This window comes from Globicephala melas, chromosome 8 (genome assembly GCF_963455315.2).
Source record: "Globicephala melas chromosome 8, mGloMel1.2, whole genome shotgun sequence".
In the NCBI taxonomy this organism is placed as follows: domain Eukaryota; kingdom Metazoa; phylum Chordata; class Mammalia; order Artiodactyla; family Delphinidae; genus Globicephala; species Globicephala melas.
The window spans coordinates 8,514,368-8,525,973 of NC_083321.1; the positions used below are offsets into that span (position 1 = coordinate 8,514,368).

Sequence of the window (11,606 nt, forward strand, 5' to 3'; positions counted from 1 at the left end):
TGCTAGAAAAGAAGAAAAGTTTAAAATCAGTATTCTGAGCTTCCAACTGAAGAAATTAGAAAAAAAGAGCAAAATAAACCAAAGCAAGCAGAAAGAAGGAAATAATAAAGATAAGAGTGGAAATCTATAAAACTGGAAACCGAAAACAGAAGAGGAAATCAATAGGGCCAAAGCTGTTTTTCTGAAAAGGTCAATTAAAAAAAGGGAAAAAGATTCAAATTATACCAATATCATAAGTGAAAAAAGGGCTTTCACTAAAGATCCCCCAGACATTAAAACGATAAGAAAATAATATTATGCACTCCGCCTACATATATACATTGGATGACTAAGATTAACTGGACCAATTTCTTGAAAAACACGAACTACCAAAACCAACCCAAGATGAAATAGATACGTAGCCTATTTCTATGTCCTATTACAGGAATTGAATTTTTAATTAAAAATCTTCCAAATGGAAATATCCAGGTCTAGATAGCTTCCCTGGCAAATTCTATGAAAGATTAAAGAAGTATCCCCAATTTTTACAAACGCTTCCAGAAAATAGAGGAGGGGACAGCATTACCCTGATACCAAAAACAGACAATGATAGTGCAGGAAAGTAATATTAGAGATCATTATCCTTCATAAACCAGATGTTAAAATCCTCAAAAATATTTTAGCAAATCAAATCCAGCTACAGGCCTACCTCAGAGATATTGTGGGTTTGGTTCCACATCACCACAATAAAGCGAATATCACAATAAAGAGAGTCACAGGAATTTTTTGGTATTCCAGTGCACATGAAAGTTATGTTTGCACTGTACTGTAGTCTATTAAGCATACAATAGCATTCTATCTAAAAAACGACATACATACCTTAATTAAAAAATTATGCTGTTGGAAAAAATGGCACTGATAGACTTGCATGACACAGGGTTGCCATAAACCTCGAATTTGTTAAAAGATGCAATATCTGTGAAGCACAATTAAGATGAAGCACAGTAAAATGAGGTATGTCTATATTTTCAAAAGGAATAATACACCACGGCAAAGTAGAGTTTATCACAGAAATGCAAGTCTGGTTGAATATTTGATTATCAATTATGTAATACACCATATTTATAGCCTAAAGAATAAAAAACAAATGTTCATATCATTTGATGCAGAAAAAACCTTTGACAAGATTCAACATCCATTCATAATAATTTGTGATAAATTCATAATAATAGTAATAATAATAAAAACTCTCAGTAAACTAAAATATAAGGGTATGTCCTTAACTTGATAAGGGGCATCTACAAAAAATCTATAGTTAATATTATAAGGCTTCCTCCCTAATATTGGGAACAAGGCAAAGAAGTCTACTCTCATTCGTCCTACTCAACATTGCACTAGAATTCTTAGCCAGCATAATAAGACAGGAAAAATAAAGTCTTATAGATTGGAAAGGAAGAAGTAAAATTGCCCCTTTTCACAGACAACATGTAAAAGATTTATGTAAAAGATTCTGTGTAATAGACAAAAACACTTCAATATATAGAAAATCAATCATATTTCTATATAATTATAATAAACAATTGCAAACTGAAGTTAAAAAATACCACTTACAATAACCCTAAAAAGATGAAATACTTAGCTATAAATCTAACAACACATGTATAGGATTTGTATGCTAAAAACTAGAAGATGCTGATGAAATAAATCAAAGACCTAAGTAAATGGTAAGACCTGTTGTGTTAGTGGATTGAAAGATTCAACATAATAAAGAGGTCAATTTTTCCCAAGTTGCTTTATAAATTTTAATGCAATTCCCTTCAAAATCCCTGCAGGATATCTTGTAGGTATGGACAAGCTGCTTCTAAAATTTATAAGAAAAGGCAAAGGATCAAGAAGAGTCAAAATAATTTTGAAGAAGAATAAAGTTGGAGGAATTACATTACCCATTATCAAGATTTACTACAAAGATGCAGTAGTCAAGACAGTGTGGTATTGGCCAAGAGACGGACACATAGATTAATGGAACAGGATAGAGTCCAAAAATAAGCTTGCCCAAATATGGCCAATTGATTTTTGACAAAGTTGCAAAAGCACTTCAACAAAGGATAGATAGTCTTTTCAAAAATGTTACTGGAATAATTGGACATCCAAATGCAAAAACCAAACCAAACCAAACCAAAAGAAACCTCATAAAACTTCAACCTAAACTGCACAACACAATTAACAATTAATTTAAAATGGATCATAGATCTATATGTGAACTATGAAGTATAAAACTTTTAGAAGAAAACAAAGGAGAAAATTTTCATTAGGCAAAAACTTCTTAGATATGACACCAAAAATACGATTCCAGAAAAAATTGATGAATTGGACTTTATCAAAATTAAAAACTTTTGCTCTGTGAAAGAAACTGTTTAGAGAATGAAAAGATAAGCTAAGACTGGGAGAAATTACTTACAAACCACATATTTAACAAAGGACATTTATCCAGCCTATATAAAGAAACTCTTAAAAGTCAGTGATAAGAAAACAAACAACTCAGTTAAAAATGGAGAAAAGATCTGAACAGGCACTGCACCAGAGAGAATACACAGATGGAAAATTAGCACATAAAAAGATGCTCAACATCTTTAGCCACTAGGCAAATACAAATTAAAGCCACAATGAGATACCTCTACACACCGATGAAGATGGCTAACATAAAAAATACTGACAATTATGAGCATTGATGAGCGTACAGAACGACTGGAAATCTCATAGATTGCTGGTGGGAAAGCAAAATTCCCAAAACTACTCTGGAAAATTGTGACAGTTTCTTATAAAGTTAAACATGCATTTACCATATGATCCATCAATCTCACTAGTAGGTATTAACCCAAGAGAAATGAAAAGTTACATTCATACAAAGACTTGTATACAAATGATTTTAGCTGCTCTATGCATTAATTGTCAAAAACTGAAAACCACCCGAATGTTCTTCAGTGGGTCAATTGTGGTACGACGGGATACTACTGAGTAATAAACAGGAATGAGTCACTGATACATACAGCCACTTAGATTAATCTCCAAAGGGTAATGCTGATTGAAAGAAATCAGTTTCAAAAGGTCACATCCTACCTGATTCCATTTTTATGACATTCTCAAAAACACAAAATAGAGTCATGGAGAGCAGATCAGGGAGTTGCTGGGGGTTAAGGGAGCGGATGGAGGAGGTGCAAATACACAGAAATAACACCAGGGCATTTTTTGGAATGATGGAGCTGTTATATATCTTGATTGTGGTAGGGGCCACACAGATCTACGTATATGTTAAGACTCAGAATTTTACCCACCCCCCCAAAGTCAATTTTATTGTGTTAACTAAAAAAATAAAATAAAGAGTAAGGACAACCACTAGAAGTATAAAATGGAATTTACAACTTCCAAATCAGCATAAGGAAAAAACGGGGGAGGGTGATAAAGAAGACTTTATCAATCCAATAGCAAGTCTGAAAGCTGAAAATACGATGAAAAATAGCAATGGTAAATAGAAAACACAAAATATGATGGTAAAATATAAATAAACCAGATATTCCGGGAACCACAGGAGTAGAACTATGGCCAGGCACGTGGTCCTCCCGTGGAGGGATGACCTTGCAGATATCTCCCTTGCAGATAACGTGGCTGCGTGACTGAGTACTTGCCAATGAGACGTGAGTGATAGCGTGTGCTAATCCCAGGTCGGGCTTATGACATCAGATGGGCCTTGTCCGTATTCTCTATTTGCCTTCTCAGCGGTTGAAACCTAGATGTGGTGGCTACTGAGCTTCTGCCATGCAGGTGATGCTGATGCCCTGGGGGGTGGTGGCATGATGACTAGGATGACCCAGAAGGTCCATAATGAGCAAAGTTGCCCCACTGACCTGGACGATTTTTCTGTTTAGATGAGAAGGAAATAAACATCTAAATGTTTAAAGCCGCTGCATTTTGGAGTACCTTCATTGGGCTACAAAGCCTGCCTCCTTGTCTAGGCCCTGAAGGAAGGCATAGACAAATCCCAGGCTCCTGGTGGAGGGAACTGCAGAGTTTCTGGAGCCTTCACACTCTTGTGCCCCCTTTCTGCTGTGGGGTCCAAAGCACCTGCAGACTCAGGCTCCTGGTTCCAGAAGTGAGCCAGGCCTGACACCCTGTTGGCAGGTGGAGATTTTAATGAGGATAGGAGAGTGGGGCCATCTGATGGGGCCCCGGCTATAGGCTGGCCCTCTTCTTCTCTGGCTGGGCTCTCTGGATCCCTCCTCAGTAGTGGACGCAGTAGAGCTGGACGCTGCCACTGATTCGCAGCTCCCGCAGCCGCTCCAGGGCCTGCTGGCCCAGGCTGGTGGTCCCCACGCCCTGCCCACTGAGCGCCAGCTTCAGCTCTCCCTCTTGGCATAGGAGCAGAACCTGGGAAAGGAGGGCATGGGGCTCTGCAGGCTTCCAGACCCTCCCTTGCCTGCCTGATGCCCCACCTGGCAAGGACACAAAGATTGCACCCATGGGGCACCCAGTGGTGGAAAAGACCAGGACTAGGGGCCCAGCTCATCATCAGCCCTTCCACAAGGACCTGCCCAGGCTTTGGCCTCAGTTTCACCATCTGTAAAAGGGGTCGTTGCTCTCCCTGGACGAGTGGTCTCAACCTCAGCGGCACACTGGAGTCATTAGGGGGGCTTTTTGATAATGCTGAGGCCAGGGCCCCCCCTGATTAATTAAAGAGGGGTTTTTGGGCATGGGATCCCCAGCCCAGATCTCCTCTCCCCCAGTGGGCACTGGCTTCCCTGCCCCGCCCCCGACACACCCCCAGTCTCCCGGATGGGAATGTGGCTCTGCACTCCACCCCAGAGGGACCAGGCATATTGGCTCCGACCCACCTCGAAGAATCGCTGCGGGTAGAAGAGGAAGGGGGCCAAGATCAGTTTCTTCCGGCCCCAGCGGGAGACCCAGGCCAGAGTTCTGTCGGCGAAGGAAGCCCTGAGCGTCACAGGAACGTGGGCGGCGTCGTCCAGCAGACTGAGCGTGAAACTGCGGAAAGGGGCCGGAGAAGGGGCTGAAGGCTTGCTAAGTGCCAGGGGCGGTGCTAAGCCTTGATGTCTGTGGCCCAGGGCTGACTTAACCTGTAGAAATGTTCTGGCTGGTCCACGGTATTCTTCAACTTTAAAGTAATACCATTTTCAAAAATTGAGAAAGTTTATATAAAAGATAGCTTTCAGCTTCTCTTTTAAATAATTAGAAGATCTGGCATCAGAAGATCTATGGAAATATTCTTTCCACTTCACCACATTCCCAACCTGGTGCCTCACTATGTGACCTGCCTGGCCTCTGAGGACACGTGAATCATGGCCCTTGAGAGAGACAGCAGTAAAATCATTTGCTGTGTCACTAATAATAACCATGTGAATTGAGCTAAGATAAGCACCTAGTCTCCTGGCTCCAAGCTTGGGGAGGAGTGGGGTTCTTTCCCTCACTGGGAACTTTTTCATTTTCCCTGTAGAGTGGGATTATCTTTCTCCTTTTTTTCTGATGGGGGAACTCAGCACTCCAGGCTAAGAGAGGTGTAGTGACCTGGCCAAGACCACAGATTTTGTTTTTGTTTTTTTTTTTTGCGCTACGCGGGCCTCTCACTGTTGTGGTCTCTCCCGTTGCGGAGCACAGGCTCTGGACACACAGGCCCAGCGGCCATGGCTCACGGACCCAGCCGCTCCGCAGCATGTGGGATCTTCCCGGACCGGGGCACGAACCCGTGTTCCCTGCATCGGCAGGCGGACTCTCAACCACTGCGCCACCAGGGAAGCCCTGCACAGGTTTTAAGTGTCCTCAGCAGAAGTCAAACCCAGGAAATCTGGCCCAGAAAAGTCATGAAATCTAATGCAATTCCAGAAGGAAGGAAGGGAGGAGGGAAGGAAGGATGGAGGGGAAGAAGGAAAGGAAAGAAGGAAAAGGAAAGAAACAAAGAAAGGGAACGAGAAAGACACTTGTCTAAGTGGCGTGGAATCCGCAGGTTTGGGAAATGAAGCATGAGCACCCCCTATGGGAGAAGTCAGGAAGCATCCACTTGGTTACTGCGTCCCTCCAAGTCCCCACCTCCCAGCACTGGGCCTCTTCTCTGGGGTCGCCTGGCTGTGTTTCCTAAACCAGGGCACTGTGGGAGGTCACATCCTCTCTCTGGGTCTCAGCCTGTGCCTTTAAAGGGCCTTTCCTGAGGCTCCAGCTGGGACCTGCGGTGAGAGGCTGGTTGGCCTGACCACATGCACAGACAGGGAAGATACTCCCGGAGTGGGAGTTGCTGGTGCCACGAAGGCACCAGAGCCCTGGACCCGACCCCAGATCAGACTTTCACAAGCCCTGCAACCTTGGGCAACTTACTTCTGCTCTCTGCTCCTCCGTTTCCTGATCTGGAGGATGGGGATTGAGCAGTGGTGCTGGGGGTTAAAGCTGCGATGTTTATCAAGCTTGTGCCTGGCACAGAGATGCCCCTCCTGCCCCTCCTTCTGCATACTTACTCCTTTGGCTCCGGCAAGACCAGCCCCCTCACTATGATGACCTGTCCGGGCCAGAGACCCTGGGGAAGGGCACGCGAGCAGGGCACCTCCTGAGGGAACACGGGAGATGACTGAGAGGGGGACTCACAGAGGGGCTCGGGGAGGGATACTGCCCCTAGGAGCTGCTTCATGGGCTGCCCTCAGGGGCCAGGGAGCCCCGGGGCTGGTTAATCTCTGCCTCTAGGCCTGCATCCAGGAGACACTTGTGCTCAGTTATTAAACACCTACTGTGGGCCTGTCTCCAGTACTCGGCTCTCTCTGGCCTCCCCCCCACCCGCCCAGCTGGGAGCCCCTAATGCTGTGCTCCAAACTGTAACGGCTCATTCATTGGTCTGCCCCCCTACCAGCCTGTGGGCAGCTGGGGGGTGGGCTGGGACTGATTTGTCCCTCCATCCTAGAGCCTGGCTCTGGGCCTAGCACAGGAGAGTATCAGATAATTGTGTGCAGAATAAATGGAGAAAAGGTAAAATGAAGCTGGAGTTTCAGCCTGAAGTCGACTGGCCCACCCATAGCCTGCAGTTTCCTATAAAGAAGGGGAGACCCTGATGCTGAGGCCATATGCCACCAGCATATGGGATATGAGTGGGAGGGGGTGCCCTCCCACTCCTGATGGAGCAGGTGAGGGACTGTCCCTCTGCCAGGCCGAGAAGGGGGAGGTCACTCACCAGGCTGGGGCTCTTCAGCAGGAAAGGCTGTCAAGGAGAGAAAAAGGGGACATGGAGGCCACATGGTGTTTGCTCATTGAAAGGGAACCTCGATATTATTCTTTAAAAATGGGGATATTTGGGGTTTGCCCCTCTCACAGATAATACAGGGAAATGACTGGAACCCCAGTGGGGCCCTCTTGAATTCAGATGGACACCAGCTCTGGAATAATGCAGGAGAACTGGACGGGGGTGGGGTGGGGGGTGGGGGGGGCGGACCTGTCATGCACGCACTCTGTGGCTCTGAGCAAGTCCCTGGGCGCGTCATCTCCCCTTCTGCCCTGCTGGCCAACCCACTACCTCACAGGGATGCTAAGAACTGAAAGCTCCAATTGAGACGGATCTTCTGATAGGAAGACTGGGGCCCTGCCCGTTCCGGGAAGCCAGTCTTCCCCCAGCCATCCTCCCGAGCTGGCCCTGGTGCTGGGAGAGGCAAATCCAGGCTCCCAGGGACTGAGGTGGGGCCAGCCGTCTCCATGGCAACCGCACAGTGAGGGAGGGGGCAGATGGGCCTTGTGCAAAATGAGCAGCAGCCCAGCGAGGGGCGGGTCCCGCTGGGGGAGGAGGGAGAGTCAGTGGCTCAGCTGGCGTGGCTGGGACCGCGAGGGCCAACCCTGCTCGCAGGAGACTCACGTGTCCAACCGGATACTCGCTACTGCCCTCCACAAATGGCTGTGAGGAGAGAGAAAAAGCAGCAGGCCAGATTCGGGACCACTGCAAGCCCCAGAGCTTGATTGATTTCGCTCCCACCTGCCCTCCAGTGCCTGGGAGGGGGCAGAGGCCAGCTTTGGCCTTGAGAGCTCCTCCTCTCCCCGAGGCCTCGTCGGGGCTTCTCCAACCCGGCATTTTGAACACGCTGATTCCCGGGCCCCACCTCCGACTTGTTGAATCAGAATCTCTGATGGCGGGTCTCAGAAATCTGCATTTTTAATCAGCTCCTCAGCTGGGAATGATACCCCACAGGTCCAAGACTCCAAGTCATCTGCCTCTGGCCACTGCTCCTCATTGACCAGACCCCATGCCCAGGCTAGGATTCTGCCCGAGGCTCTTGGACCCACCTTCTGTGGTCACCTCACCCCTCCTCATGTCCAACACCTGGATGGATGCCCTCCACCTTGGCTATAATTGGTGTGACAGGGCTTGTCTGGGGCGGGAGGGGGTCCTGGGCCTGTCCAGGCATCAGGGGAAGTCAGAGGCTGCTGCCACCCAGGACTTGGCCCCAAGGGAACTTACGCTGATGTTCAGGAATCCAACGGCCGTCACCAGGATATCTCCATATATGCCCAAGGTGTCTACACGAGACAGCGGGAGCTGGTAGCGGTAATGGAGAAAGTGTTGTCCATTTACACTCACCTAGAGAGACAGACAGACTAGGCTGGCTCAGCAGCAGCTGATGGTCCTGAGTTCACACTAACGTGCCAGGCATCATGAACATCCTTTCTGGAATTTTCCTCATTTAACTTCACACCAACTCTACAAGGCAGGCATGTTTTACAGACCAGGTGCCCGAGGCTTGGGGAGCTGGCAACTTCAACGCCCCTCCGGGCCCCTGACACCCCATGCTGGCCCCATTTCGCCTCTCAGCTGACCCACCAGCAGCTGGAGCAGCAGCCCCCGAGCCCTCCCCACCATCCACAGGTGAGGAGCCTCCGGAGGCTGTGTGACCCCTGTCCCACAGGTGCCCCCCTCCACTGCTGGCTCCCACCAGCTCCCTCTCCCCTGGAGAAGTCTGAAGATCTTCCTGGCAGGAGTTCACATCAGCGGTGGAAGCCCTGAGGCTTCACTCTCCCTGTCCCTTCCCCCTCTTCCGTGAGACGGGGAGAATGACGGTTCCCTCCTCATGGACTGCTGTGAGGATGCAGTGAGCTAATATTTAAGGGATTAGAACAGCGCCCGGCATACTGCAGGCGCTCCCTAGACGCTCCCTGTGACGGTGGCAGTGGCACCCTCTGCAGGGCCGGCACCATAGGGCCCGCTGAATGCTGCCGTCTGTATCGGGCCAAGTGGGCCCAGGGCAGCTTGGGACTGGGCTTGGCAGCTCCTTGGTCCTCTGGGTACTGGACTCTGTGCGCCATCCCCCCACATACCGCTTAACGCAGTGACATGGGGAACTTGGCTGAAGGAAAGAGAAGCAGAGGGACACCAGTTCTAGACTCCCTGATCTCCCCTTCCGTTCACCTTCATCTCCTCATTTCCAAAGAGAAAGAGGATGAGGAAGCTCGCTCCTTTCCGCAGGGCCAGATGGGGCCACCGGGCCTCGGCTTGCCAGCGCCCGCCGCGCAGGGTGTTGCAGATGACGTGCGGCTTGGTGGTGTGGAAGCGAGGGTTGAAGTGGATGGCGATATCTGGCCGGGGGTGCAGGCTGCAGCCGCACTGGAAGTCCACCTGGAACCTAGGGGAGATGAGGCCCCCAAAGGGCACCTGCGGCCAGAGACTCCCGGAGACCCTGAAGGTGGAGAGGGAGCCCTGCCGGGCGCTTCCCTTACCTGAGTGCATTTAGAGGAACCGCTCCCTGGAGCACCACCATCTTGCCTGCTCGCAGGCCACCAAAAATCGTCGCGACGTAAGGAACCACCTGAACGAGGGGATAAACCCATCCATACAGGGCTGAAGAAAGGGCCTAGGGACCCCTGGGTCGGGGGGTGCGGTGGGGAGGAAAGAGGAACAAGAAGACTCAGCGCTCCCACCCCAAACAGAAAATGTCCTAATGGGGACAAATTAGTTTTCTCTGAAGTGTTCTCTTCCATCTTCTCCCCTTTCCTGGACCCTCACACATCAAAGCCACACTCACGGGCAAACCAGATTCAGCCCCACTGCCCCCTTGGGGCACCAGTCCGGCCCCTTACCCCAGCTCCTAGGGCACAGTAGTGCCCCCAGTGAGGCTTACTGTTCCCCGGTTGCCACCCTGGCCTCCAGAAGCCTGGTGTCGAGGCTTCCCAGGGACTGTTTATTGGCCAGAACCTGGGAAGTGGGAGGCAGAAGGGTGGACACATTGGGATCTGAGCGCAGACCCTGATATGGACACCTGGAAAGATACCTGATAATGACCCCAGCCTACCTTCCCAGCTCACCTTTCCCCTGGCATTCCTAAAATACAGCGTACGCTTTGACCACTCCTGACCCTTGCTGGGGTGTTTCCTCTGCTCTCCTTCTACCCTGTGAAATCTGACTTGACTTTCCAGGCTCTGACACCTTCTCCAAGCATCGTCCATTCTGGTGCCTGAATTATTCCTTCCCTCGCCGTGCTCTCCCCTGGCACGGCTAGTTTGGCCCTTGGCCGTCTGGCTTCGAGGGAGCCGTGTGGCCGGTTGTTCATGCTGGAAGGCACAAGCCCTTCAGAGCCGAAGCCCTGTCTTTCGCTTCTCCAGGCTCAGTGCCTGGCCTGGCACAGAGTGGGCTCTGAGCAGGTGTGTGCAGAATAAATGTGAACATGCAGCAGGTACTCATTGGGCAGTATCTCGAGACAGGGCCTCGTGCGGTGTTCTCCAACTCCCAGCAGCCTTCAGAAGCCTGAACTGCCCAGAAAGAGCTGAGATCCAACAGCGTTGCCCTCCAGGTGGGATTTCGCAGCTTGCAAAGCAAGGAGCCACTGTAACCTGGGCGGCTGCTTCATCCCACCACTCAGGCACCTGGGGAAGTGTGGGAGACCTCGGGCTGTCAGAGCACCCACGGCTTAGCCAGGCTCAGCGTGTCAGTCCCTCCTGCTTCCCAGGCTCTGGGCCTGGCCTGTAATTAACTGAGCCAAAGCAGTTCTCCTGGGAGGCGAGGACCAAGTAAAGGGAAAGTGATAATTAGTGTTCGTTAGTGGGAGGGTGGAGTCTGCTGGGAGTTCAGCCTTCTGTAAAGCACTGTCGGGCTTCAGGAAATCTGCAGGGCACCGGGCTGAAGGAGGAATCGAGGAAATCCCGACACCATCTCTCACTTGGAGGTTCCGACCTGACTCCCAGGCTGGAGATGAGCCTGCCCTTCCTAGTGATCGATGTTCCCCCGATGATACTACGCACTCCCCCAGACCCTCCTAGCCACCCATCGTACAGTAGGGGACACCACTCTGTCTCCAGGCCCTACTACTTTTAAAATGCAAGGACCCTGTGAACCCAGCAGTCATGGACACGCGAGTGGGAATGAGCTGTCAGCCACTTTGCTAAGCTCAGGGTGGCCTTCCAGAGCCCATGGGCAGGGGCCAGGGAAACAGGACCTATGACTGAGGGCCTCTCCAGCCCCCAACCTGGGATACGGGGCCCAGCTGGAAGGGGGAGCCCTGAGACCCAGGAGGTTCTGGACCCGAGCGGCTGCTCACCGGGTGGAAGACTGGCGGCTGCAGGATGAAAGTGTCAGGAAGTGGGTCCAGTTTTTCTCCAGGCGACAT

General features: G+C 50.0%; 1 protein-coding gene across 2 annotated transcripts; it reads right to left on the reverse strand.

Annotated features, from left to right (window-relative positions):
- Positions 1 to 4,075: 4,075 nt before the first annotated feature.
- On the reverse strand, positions 4,076 to 11,606 carry LGALS12 (galectin 12). 2 transcript variants are annotated; one of them, XM_030833092.3, is made up of 9 exons: positions 11,538 to 11,606; positions 9,724 to 9,812; positions 9,416 to 9,629; positions 8,471 to 8,590; positions 7,871 to 7,909; positions 7,199 to 7,225; positions 6,495 to 6,583; positions 4,866 to 5,016; positions 4,076 to 4,401 (listed from the first exon to the last, which is right to left on the reverse strand). In XM_030833092.3, exons 1-9 carry the CDS (start codon positions 11,604 to 11,606, stop codon positions 4,255 to 4,257), a joined length of 945 nt encoding a protein of 314 aa, XP_030688952.2. In that variant the 3' UTR covers positions 4,076 to 4,254. The 2 variants fall into 2 exon arrangements, with proteins under 2 accessions (XP_030688952.2, XP_030688953.2); XM_030833093.3 differs by lacking the exon at positions 7,199 to 7,225.

Excerpts from the sequence above, each read along its gene's own strand:
- LGALS12 (XM_030833092.3), bottom strand. The coding sequence starts at position 11,606 with ATGTCGCCTGGAGAAAAACTGGACCCACTTCCTGACACTTTCATCCTG. Across the intron at positions 9,630-9,723 it reads GTTCCTCTAAATGCACTCAG|GTTCCAGGTGGACTTCCAGT; the intron begins GTAAGGGAAGCG and ends CATCTCCCCTAG. Across the intron at positions 5,017-6,494 it reads GTCTTGCCGGAGCCAAAGGA|TTTCACGCTCAGTCTGCTGG; the intron begins GTAAGTATGCAG and ends CCCTTTCCGCAG.